This window comes from Pleurodeles waltl, chromosome 10, assembly GCF_031143425.1.
Source record: "Pleurodeles waltl isolate 20211129_DDA chromosome 10, aPleWal1.hap1.20221129, whole genome shotgun sequence".
NCBI lineage: Eukaryota > Metazoa > Chordata > Amphibia > Caudata > Salamandridae > Pleurodeles > Pleurodeles waltl.
Genome location: NC_090449.1, coordinates 917,639,049 through 917,663,603, shown reverse-complemented (window position 1 = coordinate 917,663,603; position 24,555 = coordinate 917,639,049). Strand labels below are relative to the sequence as shown.

General features: G+C 49.1%; 1 protein-coding gene across 1 annotated transcript in view; it reads left to right on the top strand.

The window, feature by feature from the left end:
• LOC138262462 (ATP-dependent translocase ABCB1-like) overlaps nt 1-24,555 on the top strand; it is a 571,226-nt gene that overhangs the window by 16,138 nt on the left and 530,533 nt on the right. Inside the window, exon 3 of the mRNA XM_069212358.1 lies at nt 17,851-18,042. Within this exon, the coding sequence (XP_069068459.1) occupies nt 17,851-18,042 (192 nt within the window). The remainder of the gene's footprint in view (nt 1-17,850; nt 18,043-24,555) is intronic.

Below are 24,555 nucleotides of genomic sequence, written 5' to 3'. Positions count from 1 at the left end.
CCAGACCATATTATTTGTCATAATATGGCTGGCGGCGGTCTACTGGCCAGGCGCTGCTGGTGGTAGCAGCGCCACCTTAACACCATCCACCAGTATGGCCACAGCTGGATTTCCGCCCTTCTTGTGGCAGAAATCCGGCTGTGGTCATAATTTGGCAGACGGATGTTAGCCGCGGTGATGGTCATTTGGCGGCCGTCGCTGTGGCAGTAGGACGCATTTACCGCCAATGTTAAAATGAGGGCCTATATGTTTGCACTAACATTTTGTAACATACTTTTGGGTTCAAGCTAAGGTTGCCACTTTTCCCAAATAAAAATAGCAGACCCTTGTGCATTTTTTGGGGTCCTAAAGTGGGCCATAGCTTGTGCTTGACTAGCAATTTGTGCAAACTCCTTTCTATTCTTTTTATCACAGTATGGGCTTCCTACGGACTACTGCCCATCTCATCTAGGGCCTGAGGAAATATGACATCACCTCCATTCTGTTGGATCACATTCATCTTCAACACCAGCTGCATCATTTACAGAGCCATTGCGACACCATTAGGACTGCCCACAAATGCTGCTCCAATTGTGGCAAGCATTCAAGACACACCTCTTTAAAGACTCCTACATAACAGAACAATGATGGTACACTTCTGCACCAGGAGCCCAGCTATCCCTACTATCACGTGTTGCCTCTATGTATGCAACTGATCCTGTACAATGTCTTGTAGACTATTTGCTAGGTTTGTGCTACACAAATACCACACATACCAATGATGCCAACCATAAAATGCCTAGTACTAGTAGGCAAGAGTGGAGGATCCACTGTGAAGCTGAAGGAGTTACAGAGTACATAAGGAAAAAAAAACATCTCACCAGGGCTCATGCTACCTGAAGAAATTAAATGTGTGCATCTAGTAATCAATAAATTAAAGCCTATATTGGCTCCCTAGCAATCTTTAGATTTGCTGAGTCATTTGAAGCTTCACGGTGACAAAGTTCTTCTTTTTGAGAGGTAGAGTAAAGGTTTTACCAGCTGAGTTCTGAAGTGTGTACTTTTAATGGGCAGATACAAAATGTTTGTATTAGGTAGAGTCTGTTGGAAATGGGTTATTGGTAATGGCAGGTAAGTACCTACATTTAACAATAGGCCACTAACCTCCACTTAGGTCCAGTTAGGTCTCAGTAAATTAAACCCAGCTCAACGCCTGGTAGCTTGGCAACGAGCGACAAGGCTTGACTTAGGAGACAGAGGTGGTCATTACAACCCTGGCGGTCGGTGTTAAAGCTGCGGTAATACCGCAAACAGGCCGGTGGACAAAAAAAGGGAATTATGACCGTGGCGGGCACCGCCAACAAAGACAGCCACTTTAACACACCGCCCACCACGGCGGTACAGACAAGCAGCGCAGCGGTCACCGCCAACAGACAGGCGGAAGACAATGTACCGCCCACAGTATTACAACCTGCCAATCAGCTACCTTTTCCGGGGCGGATTCACTGTGGATAAAAACACGGCGGAAACTGCTTTTGCAATGGGAAAACACTCACCTGAATACATCCCACGAGGAAGGAGGACACCATGGAGCCGGAATTACAAATCCTACCTGCCCATGTCTTCCTACTCATCTACGAACACCAGCACCTGCGGCGACGAAGACAACGGTGAGTACTGCACCTACGACATAGGGGAGGCAAATCTCAGGGGCACACACACGCAACACCCCCACTCCCACCCTCGCACGTTACAACACACACACCAAAGCATTTCCAAACAGCACAGTAACAACCCACAACCCCCCCGGAAGAATGCTAAGACAAAACGAAATCAGTTCAAACATTGTAATGTATCAAAATACATGTACCAAATATATACAGATCGATATAAACACATTCAAAAGTATATACATTACGAGAAGTAGTGCAGATATGCACATATCAATGTCCGTGCACCACTGGTCTAAAAATGTATGGGCGAAGCCCACACAAGATACCTGTCCACAACGGAGAGAACACTGCCGGGGCATCAGAGAGAAATACAACAGGCATCTCAGGGGGAAGGGAAGGGAGGACACCTCAGCCGGATTACATCACCACGCCACATCCACGACAGGGCTCCATGCCCATTGATGTATCCTGGGGAGTGCAAAGCCACAGTCTCTCAAGTCTCTACAGTGGGTGGGCTGCACACTGTTCTATCCTGGGGAGTGCAAAACCACAGTCTCTCAAGTCTCTACAGTGGGTGGCTTGCCCACTGTTCCATCCTGGGGAGTGCAAAGCTACAGTCTCTCAAGTCTCTACAGTGGGTGGGTTGCCCACTGTTACATCCTGGGGAGTGCAAAGCCACAGTCTCTCAAGTCTCTACAGTGGGTGGGTTGCCCACTGTTACATCCTGGGGAGTGCAAAGCCACAGTCTCTCAATTCTCTACAGTGGGTGGCTTGCCCACTGTTCCATCCTGGGGAGTGCAAAGCCACAGTCTCTCAAGTCTCTACAGTGGGTGGGTTGCCAACTGTTCCATCCTGGGGAGTGCAAAGCCACAGTCTCCCAAGTCTCTACAGTGGGTGGCTTGCCCACTGTTCAATCCTGGGGAGTGCAAAGCCACAGTCTCTCAAGTGGATAACAGCCTCCACTGGTTCTGGAGGGGGACTGGTGCCCAGAGTGTTTCATCCTGTTTTCAGGACAGAGGTAGTGGATGGATCTCTCCACTGGTTCTGGAGGGGGAATGGTGCCTAGACTGGATTAGGCTCCCCGTGACAGTTCCTGTCCCGTCACTGTCCCAGCTGTACATGGGATAATGATGCTAGTGGCGGTCTTTTCCTTCTGCAGCGGTGCTCTGCCCTGTTCAGCGGTGCTTTGCCATGGCGGTCTCTGGCCTGTTCAGCGGTGCTTTGCCATGGTGGTCTCTGGCCTGTTCAGCGGTGCTCTGCCCTGTTCAGCAGTGCTTTGCCATGGCGTTCTCTGCCCTGTTCAGCGGTGCATTGCCATGGCGGTCTGTGGCCTGTTCAGCGGTGCTTTGCCATGGCGGTCTCTGGCCTGTTCAGCGGTGCTCTGCCCTGTTCAGCGGTGCTTTGCCATGGCGGTCTCTGGCCTGTTCAGCGGTGCTTTGCCATGGCAGTCTCTGGCCTGTTCAGCTGTGCTTTGCCATGGCGGTCTCTGGCCTGTTCAGCGGTGCTTTGCCATGGCGGTCTCTGGCCTGTTCAGCGGTGCTCTGCCCTGTTCAGCGGTGCTTTGCCATGGCGGTCTCTGGCCTGTTCAGCTGTGCTTTGCCATGGCGGTCTCTGGCCTGTTCAGCGGTTCTTTGCCATGGCGGTCTCTGGCCTGTTCAGCGGTGCTTTGCCATGGCGGTCTCTGGGCTGTGCATTGGTGTGTTGCATGACAGTCCCTCATTGCCCAGCGGGGCTGTGGCAGCTGGGGCCCTCCTGGGCACTGACTCCGGCAGTGGTCTCCTGACCAGTGACGATACTTGTGCCCTCCTGGGCAGTGACTCCGGCAGTGGCGGTGGTCTCCTGACCAGTGACAATACTTGTGCCCTCCTGGGCAATGACCCCAGCGGTGGCGGTGGTTTCCTGACCAGTGACGACGGTGCTGGCGATGGCGTCCCGGCCGCCGGGAAGGATGCCGCCCTTCTCCGCCGTGCTGCTCACACCAGCCTGTGCAGACTTCTTCTGGCACTTCCCCACCTTTGGAGGAGTCACAGCTGACTCTGCAATCCCCCTGGGACCCTTGTGAGTAGTTTTGCCTCCAGGAGTCTTCACCCTGTCCCGTTGCCCACTTTCCAACTTGAGATGCTTTACAGGGGGTGGGCTGGCAGTGCCTTGGCTCCGTGTCACACTGCCTGCCCTGGTGGCCGATGCACTCCACACACCTTGAACACGCACCACTGGTACTGGAGTCTTTTTGGCTGAGGTGCTACGACCGGACTTATGAATTGGAGGGGTGGGGGTGGGGGCAAAGAGGTCAACGTTGCAGAGGGACAGTTTCTGACGAACACTGGGATGGGTAGCTGGAGGGGGTCTGGGAGTGGAGGAAGAGGAGGTGGTTGTAGGAGGTGTCACTTTAGGTGTTTTGGGTGCAGGTGCAGGTGCAGGTACTGGAGGCTGTCGTGAGGTGGATGGATGTTGGGTGTGTGGGTGCCCGCGTTTGTGTACTTTGGGAGGGGGCGTCACAGACACACTGGGAGAGGACACAGGGGACGTGTAAATGGGAGTGGGGGTGGTGAGTGCAGGTGAGCGGGGTGTGGTGCTGGGTGTTCTGGTGCGAGTCCTAGTGCCTGTAGATGTAGTGCATGCAGGTAAGAGTATAGACGATACTGGGAGGGAGGAGGGAGATGACGAGGAGGGGGACACAGTGGAGGCAGTGGATGTTGTTGTGTCTGCATGTGGGTGATGCTTGTGTGAGTGCCTGTGGGTTGTGTGGTGCCTATGTTTGCCTGAGCTACTTTTGGGTGTTGAGGTGTATGCATGCTTGTCTGATGGTGTGCTTGGGACAGGCTGGGGTACAGGGGATTGGGTCTGGGTGGAGGAAGTCGGAAGGGGGAGGCTAGAGACAGGGAAAATGGCTGTCATCAGTGCTGAGGCCAGAGATTGCAGGGTTCGCTGAAGGGCAGCCTGACCAGAATGAATGCCCTCCAGGAATGCATTACTGTGTTGCAACTCCCTTTCTACACCCTGGATGGCATTCACAATGGTAGACTGCCCAACAGTGAGTGACCTGAGGAGGTCAATGGCCTCCTCACTGAGGGCAGCAGGGGTGACAGGGGCAGGGCCTGAGGTGCCTGGGGTGAAGGTGATGCTCACCCTCCTGGGTGAGCGGGCACGGGGCAAACGCTGAGGGGCTGCTGGTAGGGGAGGTGGCGGCTGTACCTGTAGAAGTGGGGGGCACAGATGGTGCCGCCACCACAAGGGAGCTCCCATCGGCGGACGAGTCCGTGTCGCTGGTTGGTGATCCGGTGACCGACGTGTAGCTCCCCTCGCCCCCTGTCCCACTGGTGCATTCTGAGTCCGTGGTGTGGCCCTCCATGGCCATGTGGGATGCAGCTGCCTCGTGCTCTGGTGCCACTGTACCTCCGCCTGATGATGCTGATGCACAAAAGATCAGGGAGAGCAGAAAAAGGGGGAGGGGACGACAGAAGAAAGACAGGTTGAGTGCATGGCTTACCGCTACTGTTAACGGACAATACAGACACAGCAGCCCCCTGCACTACGCCGTGCTCTTGGCCTCTACAGATGCAATTGCTGGGATATGGCCTACTTGGCTATGGTGGACATCTGCACACATGGATACCACAGGGGCATCTATACCTGTACTTGGCCCACTACTGAGGTGGGGTGGAGTGCCACATGGGCTGCATTACGGAGGGGCCTAGCCTACGGAACTCACCCTGGCCTAGAGAAACCCACAGCCCTCCTCGCACACCCAGACCCCTGAACTGCGGGCAAATTCCCCAGAATGAGGGTGTACTCACCCCCTTGTGTCTGCTGTGATGCCCTCAAGCGCCCATCCAACTCTGGGTAGGCCACCGCCAGGATCCGGAACATCAGGGGGGGTCATGGGGCGACGGGCACCCCTCCCACGTTGGGAGGCCATCCCCAGCTGAGCCTCCGCCTTCTTCTTGCTCCAGCGGCGAATGTCCTCCCATCTTTTCCGGCAGTAGGTGCCCCGTCTCTGGTGGACCCCCAGGGTCCATACGTCCTTGGCGATGGCACACCAAATGTCCTTCTTCTGGTGGGCGCTGACCTACATGACATGCACAGGGGAAGAAGAGAAGTCATTACCAACTGCACCGTCGAAGTGAGTGGCCCACATCCCTGCCCTTGCCATGTGGCACATTTATTCACACTCATTCATGTTCCCTGAACTCTGCCCACTTCCCTCTGACAACCAGCCCTCTCCACCCAGGCATAGCCCATATAACGTGCTTCCTGTGTACTTACCTGTTGGTCTGGAGGACCGTAGAGTAGTGTGTACTGGGGGAGGACCCCGTCTACTAGCTTCTCCAACTCCTGAGCAGTGAAGGCAGGGGCCCTTTCCCCAGACGCAGCAGCCATTGTCTCTTACAGACCAAGGTCACAGCAGCACTTGCAGTGTAGGTCCTCTCCTGTCGAAGATCAGGTATCGAGTGATTGAACAGATAGAAAATGGCAGTCACATCCGCGGCGGTGACGTCCGCGGCGGTGCGTATCATCACCGCCGGCGCACTTCGTCATTGGCTCCTGGGACCCATAGGGTCCAATGTTAACCAATGCAGCATTGCACTGTGGTCTACCACCGCCTACCGCGACGGGGTACAATGCCAGCGCAGTGACCTCACATTCCCATTGTCCCAGTTTAGAGGCCCACATGGCTTCATTTACTACTGCGTCACACATAGCTAGGCCTACACTCAACACACATACAGGAAGGGTTTTGTGTTTGGTGTTGTGTTCTGTGTATCTGTGGGTACATACCTAGGAATTTGTTGACTCTGTGGTCGCTGTTGTCCTTCCTAGGCACTGTCAGCTGGGACATTTGAGAAGATGGCGGAATCCTCTGGTGTACCGACCGCTGGTGGACCTGTTGACAATGGAGGAGCGACATTTAATCGTCACCTACAGGTTTGAACGTGCCACTATCGAGGAACTATGTACCCAGTTGGAGCCAGACCTGATGTCACCAATCCGCCATCCCACAGGAATCCCCCCTCTAGTGCAGGTGCTGTCAGTGCTCCATTTCCTTGCTAGTGGGTCTTTTCAGACAACAGTGGCCATGGCATCAGGGATGTCCCAGCCTATGTTTTCCAACGTGTTGTACAGAGTGTTGTCTGCCCTGCTGAAACACGTAAGGAGCTACATCGTTTTCCCTGAGGTGGAGGATTTGCCCACAGTGAAAGGTGACTTCTATGCCCTTGGACATATCCCCAACATCATAGGTGCCATTGATGGGACCCATGTATCTCTGCCCCCCCCCCCCACATGAGTGAACAGGTGTACAGGAACCTGAAGAGTTATCATTGAATGTACAGATGGTCTGTTAGGCAGACCAGTACATCTCCCAGGTAAATGCTATGTTCCCTGGTTCTGTGCATGACGCCTACATCCTGCGGAATAGCAGCATCCCTGATATGATGGGTCAACTCCAGAGGCACCGTGTGTGGCTATTAGGGGACTCTGGTTACCCCAACCTGTCCTGGCTATTGTCCCCAGTGAGGAATCCCAGGACCAGGGCAGAGGAACGCTACAATGAGGCCCATGGGCGGACTAGGAGGGTGATCAAACGCACCTTCGGCCTCCTGAAGGCTAGGTTCAGGTGCCTCCATATGACAGGTGGTTCCCTATTCTACTCACCGAAGAAGGTGTGCCAGATCATTATCGCCTGCTCGATGCTTCACAATCTTGCTTTGCGATGCCAGGTGCCTTTTCTGCAGGAGGATGGTCCAGATGGTGGTGTTGTGGCAGCTGTGGAGCCTGTGGAGCCTGTGGACAGTGATGAGGAGGAAGCTGAGGAAGAAGACATAGACAACAGGGAGTCAGTCATACAGCAATATTTCCAGTGACACACAGATGAGATCATTTTTTTTTACCATGACATTCACTTTCACACTTCTACCTCTATCCTGTCTGTCATTTAATAGCAGTATTTGGTCACTGAGTTGTACCTTTCCATTACGGTTTCACAGGTGTGGTTACCAACGTGTGTCATCTGCTTGCATCCTTCAAGGACTTGTGATGTGTGACATAGGTATGCTGGCTTAACAATTGAGAACGCAGTTTGACACTGTCATTGATAATACAAATTTGCCAAATCACAGACTGACTCCAGATTGTTTTGTGGTTCAAGGGTGTTTTTTAAGTGCTCAAAAATGGAGGGGGGTTGGAAAATGGTGATGGGGGACGGTGGAGGAATATCCATGGCAGAGTCCAGTCCATTGGTCACACAGGTGCACTGCCCATATGGGCATAGGAAGTGGAGCTGGGGCAGTTCCAATCTGGACAGGGTAACAAAGTGGGACAGTGGGGGGACAATCAGAGTGGTCTCATTTCCTGGCGGGGGTCTTGCCATCTTGCTCTGTCATGTTCCTGGATCTCAGGGACCGCTTCCGTGGTGGTTGTCTGTCTGCAGGGGGTGGGGTGCTCGTGTGGTGGTCCTGTGGCGGGGCGTCCTGTCCACTAGCGCCAGCGGAGGTGGTAGGCAGTTGATCCACCAGGCTAGTGTCAGGGGCCCCTTGGAGTGCCACAGTGTCCCTCATGGTCTGCTGTATGTCCTTCAGCACCCCTACGATGGTGCCCAGGGCAGAGTTGATGGTCCTAAGCTCCTCCCTGAACCCCAAATACTGCTCCTCCTGCAGGCGCTGGGTCTCCTGAAACTTGGCCAGGACCGTCGCCATCGTCTCCTGGGAGTGGTGGTATGCTCCCATGATGGAGGAGAGGGCCTCGTCGAGAGTGGGTTCCCTTGGCCTGTCCGCCCCCTGTCGCACAGCAGCCCTCCCAGTTCCCCTGTGTTCCTGTGCCTCCGTCCCCTGGACTGTGTGCCCACTACCACTGCCCCCAGGTCCCTGTTGTTGTTGGGGTGGTGGGTTATCCTGGGTTCCCTGTAGTGGAGGACTCACCGCTGATTGACGTGTCCTGGGGACGGAGGTATGGGCCCGCTGGGTAGGTGCTGTGCTGGTGTGACCAGAGGGTGGAAGGTCAGTGTTGGGCTGTGCCTGTGCAAGGGGAACCGACTGTCCCGAGGCCCACGATGGTCCGGGCTGGTCATCAGGATCCTGTAGGGCAGAGCTGCTGTCGTCACTGTGGGCCTCTTCTGTGGGTGGAGTGGAGATGTCTGGACCCTCCTGTGTGGTGACGTTCCTTAGTGGTCCTGCAGGGATATAAGGGCATGATTATTGCATCTGTGTGTGTAATGGTGTGCTATGGGTGGGTGTTTGTGTACCCCAGTGCAAGCATTCCTGTGTGTGGGTTTGTGTGATGATGGTTAGGGGGTTGTTCTGGGTATGTGCAGTGAGCATGCTTTGGTGATGGGTGACCATGCTTAGCTGTGTCATGCAGGGCTTGGTGTTGGGATGAGTGGTTTGTGTTATTAGTACACTAGTGAGGAGTTGGAGTGATAGGGGAGGGGGTGAGGGTGGGGGGTGTGATAGCATGCAGGTAGGGTGGGGGATATGATAGTTAAGATTTGACTTACCAGTGTCCATTCCTCCACCGACTCCTCCGAGGCCCTCTGGATGTATGATGGTCAAGACTTGCTCCTCCCATGTTGTTAGTTGTGGGGAAGGAGGTGGGGGTCTGCCGCCAGTCTGCTGTACCGCGATGTTGTGCCTGCAGACCACTGAACTCACCTTCCCCTGTAGGTCGTTCCACCTCTTCCTGATGTCCTCCCGATTTCTTAGATGCTGTCCCACTGCGTTGACCCTGTCGACTATTCTGCGCCATAGTTCCATCTTCCTGGCTATAGATGTGTGCTGCACCTGTGAGCCAAATAGCTGTGGCTCTACCCGTAGGATTTCCTCCACCATGACCCTGAGCTCCTCCTCGGAAAACCGGGGGTGTCTTTGGCGTGACATGGGGTGGTTTGGGTGATGTGTGGGGTGGTGTCAGTGTTGATGTGTGTGGTAATGTGTAGTGGTGTGTGGTGTAGTGTGCGTGTATTGTTGTATGGGTGATGGTGTTGTGTGCCTCTGTGTGGTGGGGTTCTCAGTTGCTGTACTCTCTGTCTCTCTGGCCTTCGTCTCAAATTTTTGGTCGTAGGAGTTTGTGGGTGATGTGGGTGTGTGTTTTATATTGTGTTGGGTGTGTGGGAGTGTTGTTTGTATGTGTATCATGTGTGTGTATTTTGAATTGTCCAATGTGGCGGTGTTTTGGAGATGTGTGTGTATTTTGACCGCGGCGGTGTATACCGCCAATGGAATACCGAGTTTGGAAGACCGCCGCGTCGATTCGTGGGTCGTAATAGCATGGGCGTGTTTCTGTTGGCGTGGAGGTTTTGTTTTTGCCAGTTTTTCACTGACCTTTGGTGTGGCGGACTTGTGTGGGTGTCTGAATTTCGGTGGATTCAGAGATGTGTGTCATAATAGCTGTGGCGGAATTCCGCTGCTGCAGCGGTGTATTGGCGGTCTTCTGCACGGCGGTAAGCGGCTTTTACCGCCAATGTTGTAATGACCCCCAGAGTGTAAAGCATTCAAATATCACAAAACAGTAATTAAGTAAAACACAGGAAACAGTTTAAAAATCCAAAACCAATTGATAAAAATAGATTATATTTTTATCTTTGAAATGACACAGAAATGAATAAAATCAGGCAAGGGGAAGCGGAGATATGAATTTTTTAAGAATTATTGTTCTCTAGTGTCTAGAAACAAAAAGTGCCAGTCTGGTCATCTGGTCGCCCCTCGACCGGGGCAAAGTCAAAGTTTAAAGCCGACCGCGATGGAGCCCTGCTCGGCTACAGCCCGCGGGAGGCCTTGGTCAAAAGTTTACCTTCGCACTTAGTCGTTTTTCTGAAGATTTTCTTCAGCGGGGCAAACCTGCCAGTCCAATCGACCTCCTGGAACTCTTCTCCGGTTACGCATCGCAGGAGCCCTCGGTGGAGATTTTTACCTTTGGACTTAGTCGTTTTTTCGAGGTGAAAATCCTTTGACCGGGGTAAACCTGGATCTTGATCTGACGTCCTTAGAGCCCTCCTTGGATATGCTGGCTGGGAGGTCCCGGTCAACTTCTACGTTCGGACTCGGTCTCTTTTTTGTAGATTTTCTTCACCGGGATGAACCTGCAAATCAGGCCAGGTCGTGGTTGAGGCAAGCCAGCTAGAGTTGCCGGGCGGTTCGGTCCCTCTCTGGAGCTTTTTTTCAAAAGTACTCCAAACGTCTCCAAACTTCTGGATATTCGTCCAGATGTTCCTTTAAGGTTCTTTTGGGGTCCACAGCTCACGCCAAGGTTCGAGAAGCTCTGAGATGATCCTTGGGGGTGTGGACTACAACTCCCAGAATGCACTTGGCGCAAACTCCTTTTTGGCCACTGGACAGTGGTCAGCTGGTTGATTCCTTCAGGAGTTGGTGCAGGGGACTCTGGTTAGCAATTTCTCACTTGTAGCAAACAGGGAGCCCCTCCTTGAACCATTTGAAGCCAGGCAAAGTCCTTCTTGTGGTTAAGCCCAAGTGTGCAGCTGGTGCAGTCCTTCAGAGTGCAGGATCCAGGTGCAGGCCAGGGGTCCAGCAGGGTAGTCCTTCTTCTTCTGTAGTTCTTCCCGGTAGGGATCTGGTAGGGAACTGAGGTGTGGGTGCAGGTCTGCCTGTTTTATCTTTGCTCCTGGGTGAAAAACAGGGGTGTCCTGGTTCTCCAGTCAGGGGCAGGGTCCTTTCCCCTGTAATGACCACTTCCTGGGAAGTATGGCAAAAATCAATCCAAGGAGGCAACATTCCTCAAAAATCCATCATGGCTGAAAGTGATTTTTGGAGGTTACATCTGGCTGAGCCCACCCACTGGTGTGGCTAAAAATCATAAACACACCCCTCTTCTGCCCTCTCCTAATCTAATCAAGGGGGCACCTAGTTGTCTGGGGTTGCAGAATGTGGGGGTGTTGCTGGGTTGCTCCAAATGTCCTACTCTGCCTTTGAAGACCAGTTTGGCAGCCCTCCCCCTTCCTGCCTCACCATCTGCTGAGGGGAGATCCCCTCGCACAGGCACATCCCTTTGTGTGAAGTCAGGCCACTTCACACCTCATCAAGGCAGCCTGGCCAGGCTGCCAGGGGCTGGCAAATCAGAGCACAGCAGCAAAAACACTGCAGGGCTGAAGTTGGCACTTTTCAGGTAAAGTTGTGGGATTTATTATAAAAATTATTTTGATACCAAACTCTTGGTATCTGTTACTTAAGGGGGCTGTTAAAATTAAAATAAAGTCTCCCCATTCTAGCCTATGGAGGCCATTCACTACAATGAGGGAAAAACTAATTTGGCTGTTTTACCTCACCAGGGCTTATAAAACTATTTTTATAAGGTCCCTGCTTATAGTTACATGGCACCCAGCCCTAGGGGCACATAGGGCAAACCCTATAGGTGACTTATATGTAAAAAGAAGGTAGTTTAAGACTTTGGAACTAATTTTAATTCCAAAGTCGAATTTGCAGATAACTTTAATTTAAAAGCAGCCAGCAAGACAGGCCTGCCTTTAAAATGACACTGGGCACCTCAGCAGTGCACCTATGGATACACTACCTATGCTGGGGTCCCTAAACCTACATGCCCTACTATATACTAGGGACTTATAGGTAGGTTGGCTTAGCCAATTATAATTAGCCTAATTTGCATACTGATTTTACACAGAGCACAGGCCCTGGGACAGGGCACCATCAGAGGCAGGAAAACAACAGCAAAAAGTGGAAAAAGGGGGCAAAAATATAGGGGGACTCTGCAATCAGCACTGTTCTCTCACAGAGTCTAATTGTGTATTACTAAAATATACATTTTGGAAGTGCTTGTTTCTTCTTAAACACTGATGCCCAGATTTACTAAGCTTTTGTGTTGCTGGGTCTCACAAGGTGACAGCAGGCAACGCAAGGACCTATGCCAGATTTACCAAACCACACAAAGTCATCTTGTGTGGTCCTGCATGGCTTGGTAATTCCAGAGTAACACAAGGCAACATTTAATCACTGTCTTCAGTTACTCTGTGTTGGGAAGACGTTCCATAGGTGGAGTGTGGGCTTTATCACACATCCACCGAAGGATTTTGGAGCATTCCCAGATTTACTAAGGGTATTATACCTGGGAATGCATCATAATGCTATGCCATCCCAACAGATGCGTAACAATGAGAACTATGTTTATTTAACCTCATTATATCCTTTCTATAAATGTGCTGCATTATGCACCACACGTAGAAAGAGGAAAATGCCTTTGACGATTGTTTTCACAAAAACAATCCTGTCTGTAACACATGCACCCTTACACCATGGTGCAAGGGTGCCTGCTTTGGTGCTAGGCAGCACACAATCCACCTGCACAGAGAGACAGCAGGAATGCACCATGTATTACTAAATATGGTGCATTCCTCCTCTCCCCATTCAACACAGTGTCACAAGGTGTCTTGCTGCACTGCATAAAATGATTTAAAGTCTGGCCCTGAACATTTTTGAACATTTTGCGACAGCCTATTTTATGCTGTGTGTATAACAATTTTGAAATAATGACTTACATTTTCACAGTGCTTTCTGTCGCAGACTTGGCTCTCGAAGCACTATAAATACCTAAGTCGCTATTCTTCACTGCACCAAGTGCAATTCAGATTTAGTTACACACAGATACTTCACAGTAATGTTTCATAACATAAAAGAGTGCATTTTCCACTGATTTGTTTAACTTGCTTTTATTTATATTTAAACTGTGTGCAATATTTTATGTGCAGTTACTTGAAGGTGAATGACCAATGAAACAGTTACATAATATTTTGTTTTAAGTTATGTCTTTGAGCGATCTCCCACATTAACTATCTGAATACCTATTACACTCAGATTGAGGGACACTCCCATGCTTCTTTTTATGCAATTTAACCCCTGCTTTATCGCTTGGCTAAGTTAGCTAACCTATTACTCTACTCCTTTGCTTAACCCCTTTCAAGCGGAACAGTTCTCTAATGCTGCTTCCCATTTCTTGGGTCATGGGTCAGAAAATGAAAGCCCCTTGATGAAAAAAGGCAAATGGAGATTTTGAAAGGAAAATCTAGCAAAAATTGATAGGAATGAATATATTTTAATTTGTTGAAAACAAATGTACGCACACATCCAATGAGCTCAACAACAAAATAGCTCGTACAGGGAACCATTAAACAGTTCAGAATTCTCAGAGTTTATCTACTCCAAAATTACAAAACAATCTTGCAGTCATGGACTTTATAATTTATATACACCACTTCCTCTCACCAGTCCGTAAGTGTACAGAGGTCAGATTACTACTTCATTCATCAAAATAAAATAAACAACATGATTGGCAGTAGGATTCAACACTCATCTACATTATATTTGTATTAAAACAATGTCCCCCTAGAAATATACATCATGTGCTTATCACATGGATACAGCCACGGTTTGTGCAGTTTTTTCCTACTTGATGTTACCCTCTTCTTATTGCTTTCTTATCCAGGTATTCAAAAATAAACTTATTTAATTTGCCATTCAATCGTTAGTGTAGATAGTGTGTCACAGGCCGGAGAGCAAAGAAAGAAATGGGCTACCTGGCTGCAGCTTGAGTGATATAATATAGCAATGTTGAGGGTCCAATAGGACCTTAAGGCCCCTGGGCCCTGGCACCACTGCACCTGTTGCACCAATGGAAGATGCATTAATTTTCCTTTACAAAGTCCCAAAGCAGGAGTTAAAGTGGAAAAACAGAAATATGGGAACTAAGGTTGCCAGGTAAAATAGGGAAATATTGCAGGCATTTGTTCACTTTAAAAAGTTTGCAATGGCCTGAACACATAATTTAAATAGAAAGTTATACATTATCATTTGCATTATTGTTTAACAGGTTATTCAGTGTTTGCTTAAAATAAATTGTTGAATCAGCCTGACCTTTGATATGCTGCAGAAGAGCAGGGCTCAGCTTTCCATGTCAAGAGCAATTAAATGAAATCACCAAACACTGCAAGAACTTTTCTACTATTTTCTGACTCCTGACGCCCCATAAAATATTTCACTGTGGCGCGATCATGGTCAGGAAAGAAGTGTTTCTGTCATGTGCCCCCTGTGACCTCTTGCAACTTTTATTGATCTTCTATTTCTACGAAGTCCAATCTTGTTGAAAGGAAAGAGGGACAACTGTGATTTATGCAGACTTTTTTGGGCGATGCGATCGGTGCCAATTTCAGAGCACAAATGGCACCCCTCTGACCTTGGCATCCGGTGCGGCGGCTTGCACCACCCAAAAGCCGGCCCTGGTGACCTTATAATGCACAACAACAGGTCCATTATCACATATTACTCATATTAAAATATATTAGTTAATGCGTAGCCGCTATTTTCATGGTGATGATTGTTCTTCCAAAGTAATATGATTATGGGAGATAAACCATTTGTATTGGAGTCTTTAACTTGTAGCCAGTATTTTTTCAAAATGATATCAGTGCAAAGAAATGTCTCTTTTTGCATGTTCACCCACAGGCTTTTGGAGAGATGCTGCTGGTTTTTCAACTGAGAGTGAACTGAGGCCTGCTAACCAGACCTTGAGCCAGAGTTCTAACCCTGTTTAAGGTTTAGGTCAAATTGGGTTTACTGAATTGGCAAGTACTGCCTTAATTATAAGTCCATAGTGTGTGCTACCCAGGGTACCATGGGCAGTAAGGCAGAGTGTCCATCCAGAGCTGCAGCACTGATTGTGCCACCACGTGTGTGACAAAGAACAAAATGGCTTCCAGCCTACTATGGCAGACTGGCAGGGCAGTGTTTGCAAAGCCAGTTCGACTTTGCCATTTAAACCAAGGTTAAAGTCAACCCATCCTCTAACAATATAAGTAAGTTTCTCCTAAGGAAAGCCTTTAGAGCCCTTTTGCAAGGAGCTGTGTAATATTGAGTGAGGCATATATTTTTCATAGGACTCAACAGCAACACTTGCCAAATTGTTATTTTGTTGTGGAAAGTTTGGTAGCCCCAATGATTAGTATAGGGTTACTGGTTCGCGCCTAAGACTGGCTAACTTCTGAATGCGACTACCTATTTGGGTACTGTAAGTTATCAAATTAATTGTGGTATTAAACCCAACCTGATGCCCAGGTCAAATTAATTAATTCATACTACTAGTAAATTTATGCAACCTTTAGAAAGTTACCTCTCTGTGACCAAGATGATTTGATGGCCAACTAACAGCTTTCTGTCCACCAGTGAATTTGTGTGAATGACTCCCAAGCTTAGGAACAATAGGCATCCATGAAAGGGCAGGGTGTTACCTCACCTTAGAAGGAAGCCACTTGGGCTGTTGGCCCGAAAGGTGAACATCAAAGGGGAAGCTGCTTTGGGGGGCAAATGGTAATAACACTCCCAAGAGGCTCCACTTTGTTCAGGTGGGCAGGCTAGAGACAGAGCTAGAGAGGGAAGACCAGTTTCCCCATGGGTGTGTTGTCACCAGGTAAACACACCTCTAGGTTGGGCTACCAAGCTCCTCACAGTTGAGGGAAGGTTCAGACATCTTGGGTGTGGCCATAATAGCACACCCTTGGATTGCCACATGCCACACCTCCTTGGAAATTTATCACCAAAAGGGAGGGGATCTGGTAGCCTATTGGCTTGTGACTTCATGGTCCTCTTCTGGCACTTTCCTGGGATAAATATGCCACCCCTGGTATCCTGAACCTCAGATCACACTGGAACAAGGACCAAAGAAGGATTGCACTGCTGGCCTTGGACCTGCACCTGCACAACGTCTGTTGGACTGCACCTGCTGTACTTTGGGCTAGCAAAACTAGAATTGTGACTGGGGCTCCTGGCAGAGGGAAAAGTCATGCCCCAGCCTCAAAACAAAGCAGTAACTCCAAGGATCATTTGACTGATTCCCTGCAATCAGCTCCAGTGACAAAAGAGCTGAAGAAGCCCAAACCGGCTTGTTGGTAGCCACTGCAGAAGATTGACAGCTATCAACTGCTGGGCACTTCAAGAGACCTGATCCTCTGTGGCCAAAAGTTGCACACTAGTCAGCTGGACTTCAGAGTGTCCTCAGAATCAGATTGCTTGCCCAGGAGGGACACCAGCCCCCATCAAAGATTTGCACTCCAAATGATGTGCCCAGAGACAAGTAGCTCAGCCACAGCTGTCCTTCTACTGGCTTGAGGAGAGCTTCATGGGACCTCAACCTCTGTGGTCACAGTCACCCCACATACTCTGTGAACCAAGGAACCACCACAAAGCCACACCCAACAAACACACCCCAATCAGAGCCTCCTTGAGCATCCTTGCTTCCTGCATCCCCAGCATCAAGACCCCTCCATTTTAGTCTATGCTGGTTGTGCTGTAAAGTTTTGAATTGGACTGGAAAACACTCTAGCTGCCAGGTAACTGTCCAAATCTACTGCATTGTCCCCCTCCACCAACCTTCATCCTGTCAGATTTTGTCACCCAAAAAGGTCAAAGTAGCTGACCTAACTTTTATAAACTGTTGAAAAGTTTCTAAACTATTTGTTGACCAACTTTTTTATAGGTTGGTTTTAAAAGTAATGATATGTTTAAAAATGTGTTTCTTTAGAGCCCTCTGGTGGACATAAAAATATAGGGGGTTATTCTAACTTTGGAGGAGGTGTTAATCCGTCCCAAAAGTGACGGAAAAGTGACGGATTTACCACCAGCCGTATTACGAGTCCATTATATCCTATGGAACTCGTAATACGGCTGGTGGTATATCCGTCACTTTACCGTCACTTTTGGGACGGATTAACACTCCTCCAAAGTTAGAATAACCTCCATAGTCTATTTTTATAAATTGTTGTCCTGGTTCTTTCGTGCTGTGAGACTTTCTTATTCCATTGTTTGGTATTGTTTAATGCTTTACATTGAGTACCTTTGTGCAAGCCTTGCTGCTCGAAAGGTATAGCTATGCAGGGTTATGATTAAGGTGGTTCAAATGAGCCACACTGGACCCATGACAGTTTTTGAGAGCGTTTCCCTTGATAAGGCCCCACTGCCATATCATATAATACACTCACATCCTCACAATCTGAAAACAGATTTGATAATGATGCTTTGGGTATTTCTCTCCTCTGTAATTCTATAGTACCCTTATATTTGCCATATGATCAAGGCACTGTATTGTGTGAGTAGATTAAATGGTACACCATAGAAAAATGACATGCATATTATTGAGATCATGCAGATCGTATTCTATAGTTTAAAAAATAACTCTTTTTTCCATCCAACAGGATTGCCTGGTATTATTCTGGAGTTGCACTTGCTGTACTCATATTGAGTTTCTTTCAAGTTTGGTTCTTTTTCCTTGCTGCAACACGACAAACAGCCAGGATCCGGCGCAAGTTCTTCTATGCCATCCTGCACCAGGAAATGGCCTGGTTTGATTCATCTAAAACTGGAACACTGAACAGCAGATTAACAGAGTAAGAAAGTGCTTTTGAACATCAAATTTTAATCACTTATGTGACAAATAGTTTAAGGATTCCTCCGTCCCCCTGAGGCCTAAGTCAGTGAAAGGATTTTTGTGAGATTAAGAACACACTTTATGCAGCTTTTATAAATCTTTGGGTAAAAAAAATATGTGAATAATCAAAGCTGCATACTAGTTTAGTAAATTTGGCATAAGAGAACAGTCACCCTAATAAGGAATCTAGGTGGAAATTTAAAAATGACTGTGTTAGACTTGGCATCCTTGGTGTGGTCTCCCCTAATTTTTTGCCTCCGTTACCAGGTTGTTGATGTGTTCTGGACTCTGTTTTTGCTGTTTTTGTTTCTCTGGCCACTTTACCACTGCTATCCAGTGCTAAAGTGCATGTGCTGCTACGTAAAATGTATGTGCAATTGGCTTTCCATAATTGGCATATTTGATTTACTAGTAAGTCCCTCATACAGTGCACTAGAGGTGCCCAGGGCCTCTACATCAAATGCTAGTAGTGGGCCTGCAGCACTGGTTGTGCCACCCACATATGTAGCCCTGTAAATATGGCTCAGCCCTGCCACTGCAGTGTCTGTGTGTGCAGTTTTAAACTGCTAATTGGACTTGCCAAGTGTACCCACTTGCCAGGCCTACACCTTCCCTTTTAGTACATGTAAGGCATCCCTAAGGTAGGCCCTAGGTAGCCCCATGGGCAGGGTGCACTGTATGTTAAAGGTGGGACATGTACTTAAGGGTTTTACATGTCCTGACAGTGAAATATGGCCACATTTGTTTTTCACTGTTGCAAGGCATATCTCTCTCATAGGTTAACACAGGGGCTGCCTTTAAAATTTGTTAAAGAGAGGATTCCCTTTGAGAGCAGATAGACATGTGGAGTTTGGGGTCTCTGAACTCATAATTTAAAAATATATTTTTTTGTGAAGTTGGTTTTTAGACAGTGGGCCTCATTATGATCCTGGCGGGCGGCGGAGGCCGCCCGCCAGGATGCCGCCCGCCAGGATGCCGCCGTCCAAAATACCGCGCCGCGGTCAAAAGACCGCGGCGGGTATTACAAGTTTTCCCCTGGGCTGGCGGGCGGTTGCTGAAAAACCGCCCGCCAGCCCAGGGGAAAACGACCTTCCCACGAGGATGCCGGCTCGTAATCGAGCCGGCGGAGTGGGAAGGTGCGACGGGTGCAGTGGCACCCGTCGCGTATTTCAGTGTCTGCAAGGCAGACACTGAAATACTTTGCGGGGCCCTCTTACGGGGGCCCCTGCCGTGCCCATGCCATTGGCATGGGCACGGCAGGGGCCCCCAGGGGCCCCGCGACCCCCCCTACCGCCATCCTGTTCATGGCGGCTTTCCCGCCATGAACAGGATGGCGGTAGGGGGGGTCAGAATCCTCATGGCTGCGGAGCGCACTCCGCCGCCATGGAGGATTCAAACGAGCAGCGGAAAGTCAGCGGGAGACCGCTGACTTTCCGCTTCTGACCGCGGCTGAACCGCCGCGGTCAGAATGCTCGTTGGAGCACCGCCAGCCTGTTGGCGGTGCTCCCGTGGTCGGTGGCCCTGGCGGCCACCGGCCGCCAGGGTCAGAATGACCCTCAGTGTGTTTAAAAATGTCACTTTTAGAAAGTAGGCATTTTCTTGCTGAAACCATTCTGTGACTCTGCCTGTTTGTGGATTTCCTGTCTGGGTCAGTTTGACAGTTGGGCTGTTTGCACCTCTCACTAGACAGTGACAAAGTGAGCTGGGGTGTAGCCTGCATATCCTGATGAGCCATCTGTGCTAGGAGGGAGTGGTCACTCACACCTTAAAGGGCTGTGTCTGCCCTCACACAATGCAGTCTCCAACTCCCTGGTGTGTGTCTGAGGGCCTGGCCTGGGCAAGACAGGATCTTGAAAACAACAAAGACTTCTCTTTGAAGTAAGCCTACTTCAAAGGCAGAAAGGGGTATAAGAAGAGCCCCCAAAACACCTGAAAATTAGATCACTTCTGGAATCAAGAGGAATCTCTGTCAAGGTGAATAGCTGAAGAGCTGAGGAGAAGTGCTGCCCCTATCTGTGACTGTTCTTTGTTGGGCTATCCTGCAGTTGCTGCTTCTGCCTGCGAAAGGCGACAAAGACTGGACTTTGTAGTGCATTCCTGCTTGAGAAGAATCTCTGAGGGCTTGAACTGAGCTTGCCCCCTGTTGTTCAAGTCTCAGGGCCATCAAAGACTTCCCCTGCCAGCACCTGGACTCTTTACTGAGACTCCTGCCCTGCCAAGTGGTGCCCTATCCAGTTCCTGGGCCATTGAAAGGTTAAGTTGGCAGACAAGAACTGAAAATCCACGCACAGACCCCTGTGTGAGGAAATGTTTGACACCTTGCGTGACACGGCTGATAATTGACACGCAGTCGTCTTTGTGGCTAAAATCAATGCTCCACCTGCATCATGGCTGGAAGACCGATGCAACGTAGATGGAGAAATGACGCCCAACACCCGCTAACGGAGGCTGATATCAAAGCAAACCCCACGCAGCTCGGTTTTGGGGTACCATGCAACCGCATTTTCAATGCAACATCGCTAGTCGTGGAAAATCAATGCAAAGCCTGCCCGTACCTGAGGTGCCTGTCTGGATCGACGTATCGCTCTCTTGCGGGAGAGAGGAAACAACACACGCCAACCCGACCAGTGGAGGAATGATGCACGTTCTCATTTGCGAATGAGAAATCGACACATCGCTGACCTTTTACAATGCACACTCACCCGTGTGGCTTAATTTTGACGCTACTCAGGTACTTTTGTGAAATAACAGCATTCTCACTGTTTTTTAAGTATTAAGACTCTTAGGGGGTCATTTTGACCCTGGTGGTACGAGACCGCCAGGGCTAAAATGACAGAAGCACCGCCAACAGGCTGGCGGTGCTTCCTTGTGTATTACGACTGCGGCGGTATTCCGCCACTTTTGCCCCGGCGGTGATAAACCGCCTGGGCAGCGCTGCTTGCAGCGTTGCCCAGGGGCCCCACGACTCCCTGTTCTGCCAGCCTTTTTCTGGCGGTTTGCACCGCCAGGAAAAGGCTGGCAGAACAGGTAGTAGTAGGGCCCCTGGGGGCCCCTGCACTGCCCATGCCACTGGCATGGGCAGTGCAGGGGCCCCCTGACAGGGCCCCATGCAGCTTTTCACTGTCTGCTATGCAGACAGTGAAAAGCATGACGGGTGCAACTGCACCCATCGCACGGCCGCAACACTGCCGGCTCCATTTGGAGCCGGCTCCCATGTTGCGGCCCACATCCCCTCTGGGACGGCGGGCGGAAACTTAGTTTCCGCCCGCCGGCCCAGCAGGGATGTCAAAATGGGCACCGCGGGAGTGCGGCCGCATTGGCGGGCGCCCGACGGTTACAACTTGGCGGGCGACGCTTGCCGCCCGCCAATGTTGTAATGAGGCCCTTATCCTTTTGAAAATTCATAAATTGACCTGTATATGTCAGATTTATGTTGTTTTGGTCTTGTTTTGTTTAGATAAATATTATCTATTTTTCTAAACTTGTGTTGTGTCATTTTGTAGTGTTTTCACTGAATTACTGTCTATGTTGGTACAAATAATTTACACATTGCTTCTGAAGTTAAACCTGCCTGCTCGTGCAAAACTACCAAGGGGGTGAGTGGCGGTTAACTAAGGGTGATTCTGCTTTACCCTGATTAGAGTGAGGGTCCTTGTTTGAACAGGTGGTAACTTGCCTGCCAACCAAAGACCCCATTTCTAACAGACTATTTACATTTATACATGTCATATCTCTGTATTGCTGCACTAGTGACTGAGCAGTCTTGCACAGATGATACCAACATTTTCATCAACTAGTCAAAAATAGAAATTGCCATGAATGATCCGCATGAGAATGACTTTTTGCTAACTGAAAATAACATTTTGCACTGGTTGTTCATGACAAATTCCAGGGTATATTTGTCCAATCAACAGTGTAGAACAGCAGAGTTACCAGTGCAATGCTTGTAACCCGCCCAGGGTACACGATAAAGCAAAATGAGCTCATCGTTTGTCCCTATTGAGGAACAAAGGTCCATATTACCAATGGCATGGTTATTTAATGATTATAGTAGCAGTTTCTTTTTCAGATAACCACTAGACAGCTAAGCTATACTGTAAAGCGTTGGCATTGACAATGTAACATTGCAACAAACCATTGACCCTGTTGACCCAAGGCCAGCAGGGGTCCCTGGTAGTTATATTTTTCTGGGATGCAGATCAAGGCCAGTAACAGGGGAGTCACGTTGCAGAGAAAACCCCATTAAAGCAATGAGTTACTGTAGAGAAATGCATTGTTACCTCGCACCTTCTACAGACTGTTTTACTTTTTTTGGGACTCTCCATAGTGATCTTTTGACCCCTAATCTTACAAACAAGCCAGAAAACAAAGAAAATATGTTACCATTCTCTTCAGCATATTTGGCATTTTGCAAGTCACTTGTAAACTGTGCACAAATGAAGAACGCTGCCACGAGGTCAAATTCCAAAAATGCCCGCAGACAGGTTTCTTTACTATTTTTGGAAGGAATCACTATCCCATGGGCTGTAAAACAGGAATGTAGCACTCTGTGCTAGACTAGAAGCTCAAAGTAAATGCAAAACATATTTTTACAAATAAGGTACTCTAAGTAACTCTGCAATAGTAAGCTTCAGCAACGCCTTAAAAGAAGGGCCATGTGCATAGTGCTTGAATATGAAAGCTTTGCATATATTTCCACGTTACAATTCGTATCATAAACTTAACAGTTATATGACAGTAAGACCTTGCTAAGGTCTGTCCAAGTCTAGTAAAGAGATTGATAGCAACATCTTTCTTCTATGTAACTGAACAAAAATCATTAGTCAACATAAAACGTTATTTTATATGCATCAAACAAAACTTTTTAAGTTTGATTTGAGCAATCATCGTATTGTCATGCCCTTTAATGCATTCCTACATTTGACAGCTGTAGGTCTCACAGATGATTAACTGGTTCTGTGCCGCATATGTAATGATTCCATCCCGCAGCACAGTGCTCCTGTGCCGAGGACGTAACCATTATGTCCTCATACTGGAGCATGGGGGGAGCAGGGATGGAAAAAGAATTGCTTCCCCTCCCACCCCCAACTCGATCATCAGAGGCTGCCCCCACCACACTGGAAACACAGCTTCAAACGTGGATCGGAAGAGAAATGAAAAAGCATTTCTCTTCCGATCACGTGCTGGGGGCGGGAGAGGCATCAAAGAAAAGGAAAGGCCTTTTTGTTCCTTTGATGTGTCTGTAAGCATTTCTGCTCGTGAAGCGATCGTGCAGCAGAAATGCCCACTGGACACAAGGGATTTTTTTTATGTGAGTTTTGTGTGTGTTTACATATAAGGGGAGCAGGCCCCCTGTTTTTAAATTTCTAAATTTGTTTAAATTTATAGGCCGTTTCTGCCTCCCTGGGAGCAGATCGGCCGATTTTTAATTAGGCCGATCTGCCTCCAGGGGGGCGAACTGACTAGACATCACAGATCTTTTTTTTTATTTTTTTGCATGTGGGGAGCGACCCCTTAATCAAGGGTCGCTCCCCTGGGGGCAAATTGGTTTTTGCCCATCTTTGCTCCCCTTGGGGGCAGATCAGCTTATTTTTCTTAAATAAATGTTTCCCTGTGGGGGGGGGGGACAGAAACCACTAGACACCAGGGATTTGTTTTGACGATTTCACGCAAGGGGAGTGACTCCTTAGGAAACGGTTTCTCCCCTGGGGACGCAAATTTATTTTAGCCCATTTCTGCCCACGTTGGTGGCAGTTCGCCCTCTTTTTATTAGGCTGTTCTGCCCCCGGGGGGGGGGGGAGAACCACTTAGGCACGAGGGATTGGTGTGTGTGTGTTTTATTTGGGGGGCATCCCCGTCGGCAAGGGTTGCTCCCCATGTGGGCACATTACTGTTGCCCATTTCTGGCCCCCCTTGGTTGCAGATCGGCCTATTTCTGTCCCCAAGGGGGACAGAAAGCCCACCAGAGGCCAGTGAAGATTTTTTTTTTTAAAACACTGGTGGGCAGATGAGGCAATTACCCCCGATCCACTCCCTGGGGGGGGGGGGGCAGAAAGCCTACTAGATGCCAGGGAATTAAAAAAAAATAGTGGGGTGGTGGCTACCAACCAATAGGGGCATGGTTATGCCCCCACCTTAACTGAAGGGGATAACAGTCTTTCAGCTCTTGTCCTACACACTAAAACATCTTATCTCAAGGGCAAGCAAGAGGACATTTGGTTGTTTTGGGTTTTGGTTTTGCATTTGGGCCATGAGTGTTTGTCTAACTTTCAAAATCGTCCCACTTTGAAAGGTGAAGGTTGCACTTTTTGGACTTTGGGACGCTGCAGTGTAGAAAAATCTATGAGACCTAGACACATCTGAAAACTAAACATCTGGGTGAGTCCAGGGTGAAGTGCTTCACATGCACCCCACACCATTTTCTTAGCCACTATGCCCTGCAAACCTCCAACGTTGCTTGAAATCACACATT